The sequence below is a fragment of the Oenanthe melanoleuca genome, chromosome 3, assembly GCF_029582105.1.
Source record: "Oenanthe melanoleuca isolate GR-GAL-2019-014 chromosome 3, OMel1.0, whole genome shotgun sequence".
Lineage (NCBI taxonomy): Eukaryota > Metazoa > Chordata > Aves > Passeriformes > Muscicapidae > Oenanthe > Oenanthe melanoleuca.
In genome coordinates this window covers 66,682,470-66,695,720 of record NC_079336.1, presented here as the reverse complement: position 1 = coordinate 66,695,720, position 13,251 = coordinate 66,682,470, and the positions used below count along the sequence as shown (strand labels likewise).

Genomic DNA, 13,251 nt, shown 5'->3' with positions numbered 1-13,251 from the left:
CCATCTCATAATATGCATGCTGGATTACTCTTTGGATTAGGATTTTTCTGTTTAGTTCCCAGTTATGGAGACTGATGGTTAATAGGTGCATTTCTGCATTAATCTGGGTGCTGTACAGTATTTGTTTGATATGTACATACAGCTTGTACAGTTCATATGTTCTAATGTGAAATTTATTACATGCAGTGGAAAATTAGTTACAGTCATTTCTCTCCTAGAATGCACAATATTTTTGTCTGAAAATTGGTTCCTATTGTAGTTTTCTTTCCTGTCCTTTGTGACAGTTCTTAAAAAAGTAGATCAAATAAATAGACTGGAGCTGAAACTTAGGCTGTGGAATGGATTTAAATATACATTAGGTAACTTATAATAGCATGCAGAGTAATGGGAAGTGACAGCAACAGGAGAGAGAAAACCTATAATCTTGTGATCAAGACAAAAAGAGAAGGTCTTGAGAGATAAATGTGCTAAAATGACAGGGGACAGGGCAGCTAGGCTAACTTTTTTTTTTTTTTTTTTCTTTTTTTTCTTTTTTTTATCCTTTACCCTAAGGATAGAGCTGGTCCCTGCATGGAAAATGAAGAAGGAGATGACAATAGAAGTGATGACCAGAGAGGACAGAACTGTTGAGTGTAGAGGGATAGTGATGATAAAATCATGGTGATAGGAAATTGGACAGTTGTTGTCAGAATAAACTTACAGCAGGACCTAGTGTGAATTTCAGATAGACAGGAGTACATGGATTTTTCCCAAAGCCACAAGCAGAATCCTGTACTGTCTGCCATCTATGAAGCTGTTTGACTTAATTAAATGCAGAAGTGATATATTTGCATGCAGATGTTCTAGTTTAGGTTGTAAAAGGGTAATTTACTTTTTTAAGAAGAGGTATTAGGGAAAGAATCACATCGTTTTTACATTTGAGAAAGTTCAATATTTAAATCACTCAGGTGTTTGCAAGCAATGAAGAATTTCAAAGGAATGGAAGAATTTACTTAAGAGAAGGTTACTGGATTAAAAATGTATTGAAAATGCCTATCAAACATGAAAAGTTCATAACAGATTTACATTTTTAGGAGTTTGCCTTTCTGCTCCTTTTGTAATCATTGCACTCTAAACTTAGTCATTGCAAACATAGACTGAAAATATTTTGAAAGTCAATAATACTGAGTTTCTGTCTAGGTCCTTTAGGATATGAGAGTAGGAATGTTAATGACTGAAACTGGCATAGGAAATTTCCAGCACTGAATTTTTAACAAAAATGAATACATGGTGCCCAAGCTATTCCAACTACTTGTAATAGGTCCATAGGATTTGGGACTTTTAGTTACTGGTTTTTTGTTCTATGAGAGTTTTGAACTTTGTAGCATTGGTAATTTATATTATATTTTACTAATTAGCCACTTGATGCTTAGGTGCTGTTTTGAGAAGTTTTATTTATATAAGTGGTGTCTTCCTCCTGGGCACTTTCCTACCAAAGCCTATTGTCTTCTCAGCTTGATGGCAGACAGATATTCATAGCTACCATTTTCCTTCCTGATGTTTTCTGGCTGATGCTCCTATCAGATCTTCATCTGCTCTGGGATATCCTTCTCATAACTTGTCTTTTCTAGTTCTTCCCTGAAACAGTGTTTCCTCAGTAACTTTGATAGAAAATGTCAAAGCAGTTGCATGGGAAGAAACGGACATGCAAAAAAGTTTTTTCAGTTCTCCAGACAAAACAAGAAACTTCATAAGACTGTGTTGAACATGAATATTCAAAATTATTACCAAGTTGGTATGGGGATTTTTGAAAGTTTGTGTTTGTATAAGAGTTCTGAGTGCTACAATTTGTATGTTGTGTCATTTGTGTGATAGAATTACTAGCGAATTATGCAAGTCAAATACAAAATATCAATGGCTATTCTGAGTATCCTTAAGGCTTTGGGAAAACTCCAAGCGCATTTATTGTACGATTTAGGTAACTTCGTGTCTATCCATAGATAAAAAACTTATTTTTCTGGAGAACCTGAGTTCGTAATGAGTTTGGAGTAGTTATTTTTAATAATGACACTGATACTGTAATTTAGATGTGTAAGTACATTTTGGGGAGCTGGTGCTCCAGTTCTCAGGGTATCTCACTATGTGAACTTCTATCAAGTACTATCAATGATACTTAGAAGGTCTTACCTGGCTCGCTGGGAACAGTGTTGACTACAGTTAGCCTGCAGAATTGCCTTTTGACTTGGTTCTCAGTACTTTTGTTTAAATTAGTAATTAATTAGTCAGTCATTGTTATAATAACTTTTTATATATTTTATATAACTTTTCCTGGCTGCTCTATTCCAGGCATGCTAAAGGAGGATCATTCATTCGACCAAACAAAGCAAATTTTGGAGTAGATTTTCTTACTGCAGTAAAGGATCGGTACGGACTGAATGATAAGCAAGATGCTCAGTATGGGACAGGAAATACAGTAGTATTTGGAACAAAGACTGTGGAATTTGTTGGCATGGATTCTGTTGCAGAACAGCAAAGGTAACATATGAAAATCTAAGATACATTGTTAGTGATGGATCCATCAAGTAGTAAGAAAGTGACTGCCATGCACATAAAATCGTTATGTGTCTAAAAGCGAGCCAGATTGCACTATGGTGGAAGAGACAAGAAATCTTCCGATTGTGGATTCATAATTTATAGGTTTTACAAATAGGAACTGGGATTATGTCATGTTTGAGTGCTAAAATCCTCATTCTGGTTTCATAAAGTAGCAGGTGATGATATCTGGTGAAAAATGAGAGACAAATAATCATGATTTTGGCAGTCATCATACACATGCGTGGTCTCTTTAAAATAATGTATTTTCATGTTTTCTTAATATTGTACAGTGTTTTTTAGTCTTTGTTTACTCATATCACAAATGATTTTGTAACCAAGAGAGGGAAGGCAGAAAGTCACTGTACTGCTAGTGAAGAAGTTTTTTAGTCAGTTCGTGTCATGTTCATGTACCTGGAAGGGTAAGAAAGGAAGTAGCTTAATGATGTGTAATAAATTGCAATTCTAATGGCCTCCAGCAGTAGTGACATATTAGTTCAGTAGGTGGCAGTCTCCTTCTGAGCTGATATTCCTCAACTATTCTTCTTGTCTCCCAGAGCATACTAAGTAGTCAGAAATACTTTTGAAAAGTGATACAAGAATGCCCAAATAACTCTGAACCTCTTGCAAAACATGTTGCAAGAAACCTTTTTAACTTGGAGCCTCTAATTAAATTCCAGTTTGCACAGCTACATTTTATGTTCTACCACTCTTTATTTCAGTTGGATGAGGTTTTTTGGGGGTGTGGGAACTGTGTTTCAGCCAGGCTTATTTCATAGTAGTGATGTAAAGGCAAAAAATAGAGGTGTGTCTGTTTTCAAGTGCGAATGACACTTCAGTGTAGTAATCTGCACATTGCTAATTCCAAAGGAGAGATACACATGAAAGGGATGTTATGTAGTTGTAAAAACCAGACATTTATGTAATATACCTATTTCTGTTTGAAGATTACCTAACAGAATGTTCTTTCTCATGTAGACAGCTGAACAAACTGGTGGATATCTCAGTGCGTGAGTGTGCAGTGAGCCATGCTGGTCAGGAAGAGGAAATCAGCAGAACGTGTGCCAGTATCCTTTTTTTGCTGTATTGCATGATGCCACAAATAAAGTACATATTTTAGCATTCCAAGTGCTCACATCAATGAATTATACTTGTATCCTTTTATAAAAAAAAAAAAAAAAATTGAAACTGAAGTTTATATTTTAAATATAAAGTTTAATGCAATGTTAGAAAGTTAAAAAGCCAGACACCTACAATTGACAGAAAATGCAAATTGTGTGTAAAAATAGAAGTATAGTCATAGATTGTTACTGTGACTGCAGTTTCAGAAGGCTCCAGCAATGGTTTCTGTAAAAATTCCCTAGAATAGATAATCCTTTAGAACTGATATGTTCTGTAGACACTAGAGGTTTCCAATATATAAAAAATGTATTTAGTACACTGCATGTTGTGGCAATGTTACAAAACTACAAAGCAGTTATTATTTGTTAATTTATAAGGATTTATAAGAGTTATAGAAATTAATCCATTTGAGGATTTGTAGAATTAAGCTCTTTTATAAAACTATAAGCCATTTCCATACCACAAATCAAAATAAAAATTGCTGAGGAGCAATGTCCCTTAGTGCAATCTATTTCTCTTTGATTCAAAATGAAACCCTAATTCTGATTCTAAAAAAAGGAAGATCAGTTATGAGATAAGTTTATTTTTCTTAACAAGAAATTTCAGATATGAGGCATATAAACCTATCAAAAAATCTGATATCATCTTGGGAGACAATAATAGCTATTGCTTCTCAAGTTCAAAATCTGGAAACACTTAATGTCAGGTATAAATATTCATATTTGGATGTCTCTTACTTTGGGGTAGGAATAAAAACCAAGAGACTCAGGATTCAGTTTTCTAAATGTAACTTGATCCAACTCATTCTAATGGGAGCTAAGTTTTAAAATACTTTTTTTTGGTTTTTTAAATCTTGTTTTTATGCGACTTCTTAAGCTGTGGGCTATATTTTTCTGACATCTGTATTCAAGAAAAGACTAGAACCCCAGGGGTTCAGCTTCTGTGTAAAATTAAGTTCTGGAAAACATTTTCTTCAAAGTTTTAAGGCTTGATCTTTGTTTTTTATTATTTTTGATACATTCTGGCTGCTCAGGCAGGTCTGCATTTAGGAGCCCACTTTTGTTTAACCAACAAACAGTTGACACTAAACTTAATTATCCATAATGCTTTAACCAAACCTTAATTATCCCAAACTCTTGTCTATTTCTGTCCTAAAATGATGCCGATAAGAAACTGGTATGACCATGGTGAAAGATCTAGGGGAAAAACTCTTGTACTATGATGACACTGGAAAACAAAGGAGGATGCTATTAAATAAAGCTCCAATTCTTTACAAATTTTCTTGTTTCAATAGTAATTTCATAATGAAGAACACTTCTAGTACACATCTTTATACTCTAATTGGCACATACCACAATAACTTGCTGGTGTGGAGTAACCAGAATCCATTACTGGTGGGAATGGATTAAGTAGCAACCTAAATCACCAGGTTTTTTTATTTATCCTTATTGTTAATGTGACAAAAATGTGTTTTTGAAATAGTTGTAGGTGTTCCAGTTTCTTCAGTATTTAGCACTGAACAGCTGTTTGCAACCTGGGTGCTATTTGCAAATCTAACTTTGCCTAGGGCATATCATGATTTATCATTATCAGCATGCATGAGAGTAAAGAGAATTTATTTTAATTCACCTGGAATAATTTTTTCAGTTTTTCATTGTTGAGAAGTATTCTCTAGACTGAAGGGTTTTCAGAAGTTATTTGTGAAAAAATTGAAAACAAATTGTGATTGATGCTGGAGTCTGATGCTTACTACTACAAACTGACATAGTCCGAATCATTTTTTTATTGTCTTGACATTCTCTTTGGTTTAAGAGAGAAATTATTTATGGGGTTTTTTTTGTTGTTTTTTTTTTTATGCATGGAATGTTGGAGGAAGAATAAAAGTGATTAACCGTCCACCAGCTCTTTATGTGGAAATTTTATCCATAAGTATGTTACTATAAACTATACTGAGAGATTTTTAGGTTAGGCCTTAGGGAAGAAATAAAAAGTTTTCTTTTGGTATGAATAATGAATAATGATTTGAAGACTGCAGATTTGAGAATCTTTATCTTTTCTTCTTTGCAGTGATGCTTAACTATTGAGAGTGGGTTTTACATACTTTTGTTTTACTGGGGTCATGTAGGCTTTTCATTGTTGTCAACACTAAGGAGTTTAAGCCCAAGCTCTGACTTGTTTAATTTAATATTAATGAAAATCATTCTTTTCATGTTCAAAACTTAGTGCAAGAGAAAGAAGCCACAGATGAATAAATATGCATTCTTGAATAAATATGCATTCCTGCAGCAAGAAAGTAAATTAGGAAAAAGTGTGTTTGAAAATATCTAGAAATGTATTTTATTATATTTTAAAATATGTGACATCTTGGCAGTGATTTTAATTTTTGGAGGGTGTACGTTTCTTTTACTTTAATGTGTAACTCCAAACTAATGACTTAAATAAATGTGATTATTCATTATGCAAATAATTATTCTTTTTATGCAGTGAAAACAAAATGAGATTTCCATCTACATCTACTTTTACATCCAGTGCATTTCCAAACTTGAAGATTCTGGCACTTAATCAAACTGAAATAACATGGACTGAGGTAATAGCCTTTCCTAAATTTTTTTTTAAATTTAATATCATTAGGTTAGTGAGGCAAGGAAAGCACAATAAACATTTGTGCACTGTATTGTTCTACTGAAATCAAATAATCCTTAGAAAAGGTGCTGTGGGGTAACTGTATTAGTAACATATTAACTAATATACTTCCTGCATAATGAAGGAAGTAGTATTGGCATAGGAGTCTAATAAGAAACATTTTCCTCCATCTACATCTGTAAATTGCCAAATCAAAATAAAGCAGTTGGAGTACAATATAGCTTCATGTCCCAAAGTTTAAGTGAAAATCTTTTGGTTCCTGGTAGCTGTTAAAGGTAGCTGTACTTCTCTGCATGCAATAGAACAAATGCAAATGGAAAGAAAATATTTCCTTATGATGAGAAATTCTTGTTTTGGCATCACTTTGCATCAGCAGGAGACTGGATTGGTATCTTTGCCCATACTGCTGGCTCTTGAACCACATGGTGCCTGGTTTTTGGCAGCACAGAGCAGAGGAAAAACAAAGCTCTGACTTGTTTCAGGCACTGAAACATGTGCACATTTAAATGCCTTTCTCCTGGCATGACATCTTATTAGGAATGAAGTCCTGTTGTCAACTATAGTTAGCAGTGGGCCTTTTTTCAGAGACGGGGCTTAGGAAGTGCATCCCAGTGTCATGTTACTTACAATGCCTTCTAAATTCCAAACTGTTATTTGGATTTCTCAGGGTCAGATTTTATAGTACTGCATTGTAAAATTACATGACTTTTCAGATTTCAGCTGCCTGCTGCTATCCAGCAAAAGAGCACTTAAAAAAACTGGGGCTTGAGTAGAAAGAAGCTTCTTCATTCTCTTGTCTTGCAGCAGGACTAGAGGAAGGTCATTGCTGTGTTTTTGTTCAATGTCCATGCTTTCTGCTCTTAAAACTGCCTGTGGGATTTATGGTAGGACAGTTGATAATCCTTCCATAGTAGCAGCAATATGAATAGTGAAGGGAATGGAAAAATTAAGTGACTACAAACACTTTAAATGTCATCTAGTGCTCATCAGAGTAAATCTGTTCATTGTGGTGTTTAAAATGTTGGCACCTGTCAGCAGCTGTCTTTCATCCCTCCATGGGGTGACTGAAAGGCTGGTTGGAGCCATGGCTGCAGCAGATTAGAGTTCTCCAGGGCCAACTAAATTGCAGTGAGAAAGCCCCAGCTTAGTCAGAGCAATTTAAAATTATGCAGCTTTTGTATCTTTTTTTTTAAACCCTGCTTTAGCTGATGATTCGTCATTGACCATAAAGACAGCTTTGGTTCCAAAATCTGTTTTATAAATTTGTTCCAATTCATTCCTTGTAAGTTGGGAGACATAAGCCTGTGCTTCCAAGTGGTTTTCCAGGGCAGCCAAACAAAAGGGGAAAAATAGTCATGTACCTACCATGAGTCAGTACCTCTGTGAACAAACCATTTGAAAATATCACTGCTTAAGCTCTGAGAGGAGTTACTTGAAAAGTCAACTTTTAAATAGAAAATAATAATGAATATAATCCAAGCATATAAAAAATACATTTAAATTGTCAATGGGGATATAAGCAAAAGTCTTAGGAGTGTTTTAATTAAAATTAAAAGAATTTAATGGTGAAGAGCATTTCAAAATTATTTGCTGTTATATGTAAGAATATATGGCATTGGGATTAGTTATACTTGAGATTATTTTTTTTAGTTTGTTCCTCTGTTTTGAAGTATTTTTCATAGGACTGGGACATGCTTAACTGTTATGCAATAATAATAGCTGCACATTCATATGCCTTAAGCATGAGTTTTCAAAAATAATTCTTTCATTAGTATATTATTTGCATATATCTAAATACTTCTGAGATTATTAGTATATCAGTAAAAGAGTTTTTATTACTGTAGAATTTTTGATTGCTCAAAACATAACATACAACTTTCAAGGGATGAAAATGTCCTGTAAAATAACTTAAAATTTGGAGCCACTGACTTAGAAATTTAATTAATACATTTGAGTGTAATGAATTCATATTTATGGCTCCAAACCCTTTCTTTCTTATTCAGCATTTAAATCATAATGTTATATTTGTGATCTTGTTTTCAAACTAAGATCTTATATTTATAATATAATCTACTGTTATACAGGGTAAAAGAAAAAACTGGGTTAGAACAGAAGTGCAGGATGATGCTTCTGACACTAGCAAGTAGCAGCAGGTAGTTGGGAGGGTAAGCACATGGTAAGAGCTTCTTAGAAAGTAATCTGGAATTGTGGGGCTTTGTGAGCTCCAGACTATATATCTCTAATTAATATTTGTGGATTTTTTTTTTTTATGATTTACCTAACTGTTTAAGAACCCATTTGAAAATTTTGCTGTACATATCATTTAACATCCATTTAACCTTTTTTGGGTTCTGATATTGCTGCTTGATAATTTCATTTAGAAAAGTCCCAGCGTTTTATATGAAAGTAACTGAGAACAGCTGTTCTCTGTTTCATGGCTTTTATTCTTGTTTAGCTTTTTTGTGCTTTTCCCAAGTATATTATTTGCTTCCTGGGATAAATAGACTAAAGTGCAGTAACATCATGGACTTACATGGTGACAATTGTTTCTTGCTCTCATCTTTAGTTCTTTTGCAATAGCTCTTGCATTTTCCATTCTTCTGGTTTTGAGCATCAGTGGCTTTCCTCTGGGTGTTTGTTACCTCCCCATCAGCCATCCACAATGAAGCCTCAGTCTTTCTTGAGGATTAGTTCAGTGTCAGATCTGTGAACTTTGGTTTCTGAGGAAGCTGTTTTAAGCAGTAGCTGGAAATCTGGAATTTGAGTTTCTTGGAATTGTGTTGTGACCTATCATGTGGCAGTTTTCTGGTAATTTGGCCAGCCTACTGAAAAATCTTCAGATACTTCAGGTTTGTGCAGGTTTTTTATTCCATCCATCCATCCCTCCCAATGCAGGACTGTTGTGGGAGAATCTCTGTTACTGAACATGCACCTCATTTCTCTTGACTCTGCAGGTTTCTTATCATGCTTCTTCATCACTAGTGCATAACTATTTTGGTCTATTTTGTTGACAAGGGAAATACCATGAGATTAAAGAGATGAAATATAGGTCAGGTTCCCTGCTCTTGCTTTGGAACGCGAAAAGTTGTTGTATCTGATTTTGTGTTTGTGTGTTATAGATATGGCAGCAGGTTGATTTTTTTTATATTTTTGGGTGTGATGTCATGAGTGCCTCTTGAGGAAATCTCAGTGTTTACCCTTGGCATGGTGTCTGTTATAATGGAGTCAGTTGTATACCAGACCTGCAGCTGGATGGATTAGTGCAGCTGTAACAGAGAGAATGGTGCTGAGGAAAGGGGATGATTACAGGAGAAGGGGTCAGCTATGCACAAAACCATTGAAATGAACAGTCCAGATCTCTTAACTCCACTGCTTGTAGCCTTTGTTACCTGCTGTGAAAACAAGCTTTCAGTGACTGTGACCCGCATCTGTCCGTCTGTGTTCTTGCATCTCAAAAACTTTGAGTCCCCTAGTCAGTTACAATCACATTTTGGAAAGAGCTGGGGGCTTCAAAATAATGTATCTACCAATTCCCTTAAAACAGCAATGTAGATGATTGAAAGAGCCCCTGTAAGTTTCTCAGTCAAAGAAGGAGTAGGAGAATGAGCTCACACTTATTTTGATTATGGAGAATACACACCAGGGAAAAAACTCAGTGCAAATAATAATTTGCCACTTACAGGAACAAATTTGTAGAAAAGCAATCAGTTCCAGTGCTTATGGAAATTCCATGTGCTAAAACTGCACCATGTTTGACACTTTTGCAATGGCATACAGAACTATTTTATGCCAGCAATTTATTGCCTTGTAATATGAATGTTTGTGAAGGAAAAAACTGTGTAAAGTAAAATAATATCTTTTATACAATTTCAGGGCACAGGATCTAAAACAAAAGTACCTTTGTTCAATTTGTAGCCCTTTTTGAATTCATTTCTTTTGACAACTTGAAAACTTCAGGATGTGTTCAATTAATGCAATTCTTGGCTTTTATGGGTTATAGACTGGCACAGTCCCAAGATAGAAAAGGCTTCAAGCTCTGATAAATTAAGATATTAAAAAACATTCTGTCAGACATGATGAGATGTGTGTATTAGCTGGTTCTGGAACTTCTGCACATATATAGAGTTTTTACAGCCAATTCCTCACTTCTTCATAGGGAAAACCTGGTCACTCCAACTCATTGAATAAATTAACTCAGTTTCCAGTCTCAGCTGCAAGGGTGGCCACAAGCCTGGGACTTGGAGTCCTGTGACTGCAGAATCCCTTTGATGTCATCTGTGCTGATAGATCCAGGCACAGGAGAGCCATCTGGAAGAAAGGGAAAACTAGGAAATCCGTAATAATTATTCCTCTGGTTTGGGGAGTTATAGCTTATTCTAAAAACATTCAGAGCAAAGTTGCGTGAAGTATAATTTCCGAAATATTTTTCCCATCTTTTGTTATATTAAATAAAGTTTTGCTCTTAGGTTCTTCTTTGTGCTCAAGGATGGCCAGTACTTGAAGAGTTGTACCTTTCTTCTAATAATATTACAGTTTTGGAAAGGTGAGTAACATGAGTCAGTCAGTTGTTAGCCACTGATGTACCACAAAGCACGTGAAGTTATATTCCTGTAACATTTACATTGCCATGACAATAACTGATGCAAATTTCACTGCATCTGATGTACTTCAGAACATTTATAAATGTGCACAGTTGTGTGCATGCAGTTATATACTTAGGAAAATGTGTTTTCATTGCCCAATAACTATAAATATTGTGTTTATATTTGTTTTTTCCAATGTATCAGGCCTGATAATGTCCTGCAGACCCTGAAGTTGTTAGACCTTTCAGACAACCCGTTACTGGATGGAAATCAGCTGCATCTAATAGCACAGCTCCCCAGGTAGCTGTAAACAAATTTGCTGGAAATTCTTTGTCCTAGATATTCATCTCCATAGTCCTTGCTGGCTGAAATATGATAGTATTGATGTTGCATGAAAGATTCATGAGATCTTGAAACAGAGGCATTTTGCCCTCTTGAGGACAGTAACTGCATTATTTAGTTGAGCTGTTTTAAAATAATCTTGCTTTTGTTGTATAATAACACATTCTTCAGCTGTGTATTATTATATTTTCATTATACACTTATGAAATGAAAGTGATTTATCACATTTTGCTAATTTGCAGAATTATCATCTTTCCCTGTAAACCAAAACAGCAGCCATGATTTTCAATAGCCACAAGCTATTTTTAAAAAATTCATTTAGAAAATCACACATTTTAAATCCAGGAGCCATTCTGAAAGCTTGAAATTATTGAACTTAACTCACTGAAAATTTTATTCCCTGAACACTGCTGAAATCTGGATACTGTCTGTGAGGCTGCTTTTCATTTGTCAATCATGCTGCATCAAAAGCTGCAGATCTTTATTAAGAAAAAAAATTAAATTGTATTTCTTTGCAGAAAACTGTGCCGCATACAGTGATCATTGTATCCGTTAAATTTCAGATTAGAACAGCTAATCCTTAGAAACACTGGGATATCTTCTATACACTTTCCTGATGCTCAATTTGGTATGTAAAAGAAGTAATTTATTTATAGTTTTAAAATTCTGTTTATTTCAAGTTTTCACTGTTCTCTTGTTACTCTTTTCCTAGGATACAAGACTAAAATGTTTCCTTTGCTAAAACGCCTTGCAATAAATGACAATAAAATATCACAGGTAGGTTAGATTGTGACGGTTTCACATGTTGTAAATAAATTACCATTTTTTAAGAGTAACTTGAAGTTTGCTTTTTTACATTTTCTTTGATTGTATGTGTAAGATTCTGAGGTAACTATTGAACACATTGGACAATACAGAGGCATGATTTAAGAATGTAAAAACATTTCTTAACAGTTAAAACACATTTATGTTAGGGCAGCTACCTCATAATTCTTCTCACATAATTCTAATGATCTAAAATTCTGACTAATTCCTTGTTTTGGTTTGGTTATTAATTAAATAGAGTGCAGTTCTTTCCTCAGCTAAATGAATAGGATTCAAGTACTTGGTTCTGATGATCAAAATCACTTTTTCCAGCCATGTTTGTTGTACAGGAAAAGTCAGTGTTAACAGGTATTGCTCTGAAATGAAGCTTTATATTTCCACAAAAGATTCTTCCCTTCCATTTCAGTGGTCATCTATCAATGAGCTTGACAAACTGCCAAGTCTGCGGGCACTGCAGTGCAGCAATAACCCCTTCATGGACACAGAGAAGAACCCAGAGACCCTGATACAGCTCATAATTGCCAAGATAAGTCAGTTGGAGGTTTTGAACAACTGTGAGGTATGTGATATTTCAACAAATTGCACGAGTCTGGGGAATTGTTTTCAGTTTAAGATTATTGATTATTTGGGTGCAGGAAAAGTTAAGTGCCAACTAGTCCATCCCCTTCTCAGTGGGGCAGTCAATGGGGCTACAAGACTGAGCCCTCTTTGTGAGCATTGCTGACTCAGTGGGGACTTGGAAAAGATGGGTCAATGGTGTTTTTTTCTCAGTGCCTGAATTGTGTTGAAGCTGCAGGACTGTTAACAAAAACCATGCTCTTAAAAAAAAAAAAAAAAAAAAAAGAAAAAGCAGCATAGTCAGATCTGTTTCAGTGACAGCAATACCAAAATCAAACCTTCAGCAAATGTTTATTATCATAAAGGAGAGCAGAAGCAGCAACGTTCTTGCATGATCATATACAGCAAAATCTTTGCTTAGATATTCAGTTATGGCTCAGTGAGTACACAGACAGAGGGGCTTTAAGACTCTTAATGGCTCTAAAATGTAATGAATATGTGGATCAATCAGTATTTGGAGACCTGGTTTGTAACATTCTTGATAGCATTAAAACATATTGAGTACCAAGTACGGCCAGGGAGTCCGTGGCATTGATTAGATTTTATT

The 13,251-nt window shown here is 34.9% G+C and overlaps 1 protein-coding gene across 3 annotated transcripts in view; it reads left to right on the top strand.

The window, feature by feature from the left end:
* Positions 1 to 13,251, top strand: part of TBCE (tubulin folding cofactor E) — a 48,843-nt gene that overhangs the window by 31,911 nt on the left and 3,681 nt on the right. For all 3 annotated transcript variants that reach the window (XM_056488216.1, XM_056488214.1, XM_056488215.1), the window contains exons 4-12: positions 2,326 to 2,514; positions 3,550 to 3,638; positions 4,300 to 4,399; positions 6,178 to 6,280; positions 10,803 to 10,879; positions 11,124 to 11,219; positions 11,825 to 11,889; positions 11,974 to 12,038; positions 12,493 to 12,645. In XM_056488216.1, the coding sequence (XP_056344191.1) occupies positions 2,326 to 2,514; positions 3,550 to 3,638; positions 4,300 to 4,399; positions 6,178 to 6,280; positions 10,803 to 10,879; positions 11,124 to 11,219; positions 11,825 to 11,889; positions 11,974 to 12,038; positions 12,493 to 12,645 (937 nt within the window). The remainder of the gene's footprint in view (positions 1 to 2,325; positions 2,515 to 3,549; positions 3,639 to 4,299; positions 4,400 to 6,177; positions 6,281 to 10,802; positions 10,880 to 11,123; positions 11,220 to 11,824; positions 11,890 to 11,973; positions 12,039 to 12,492; positions 12,646 to 13,251) is intronic.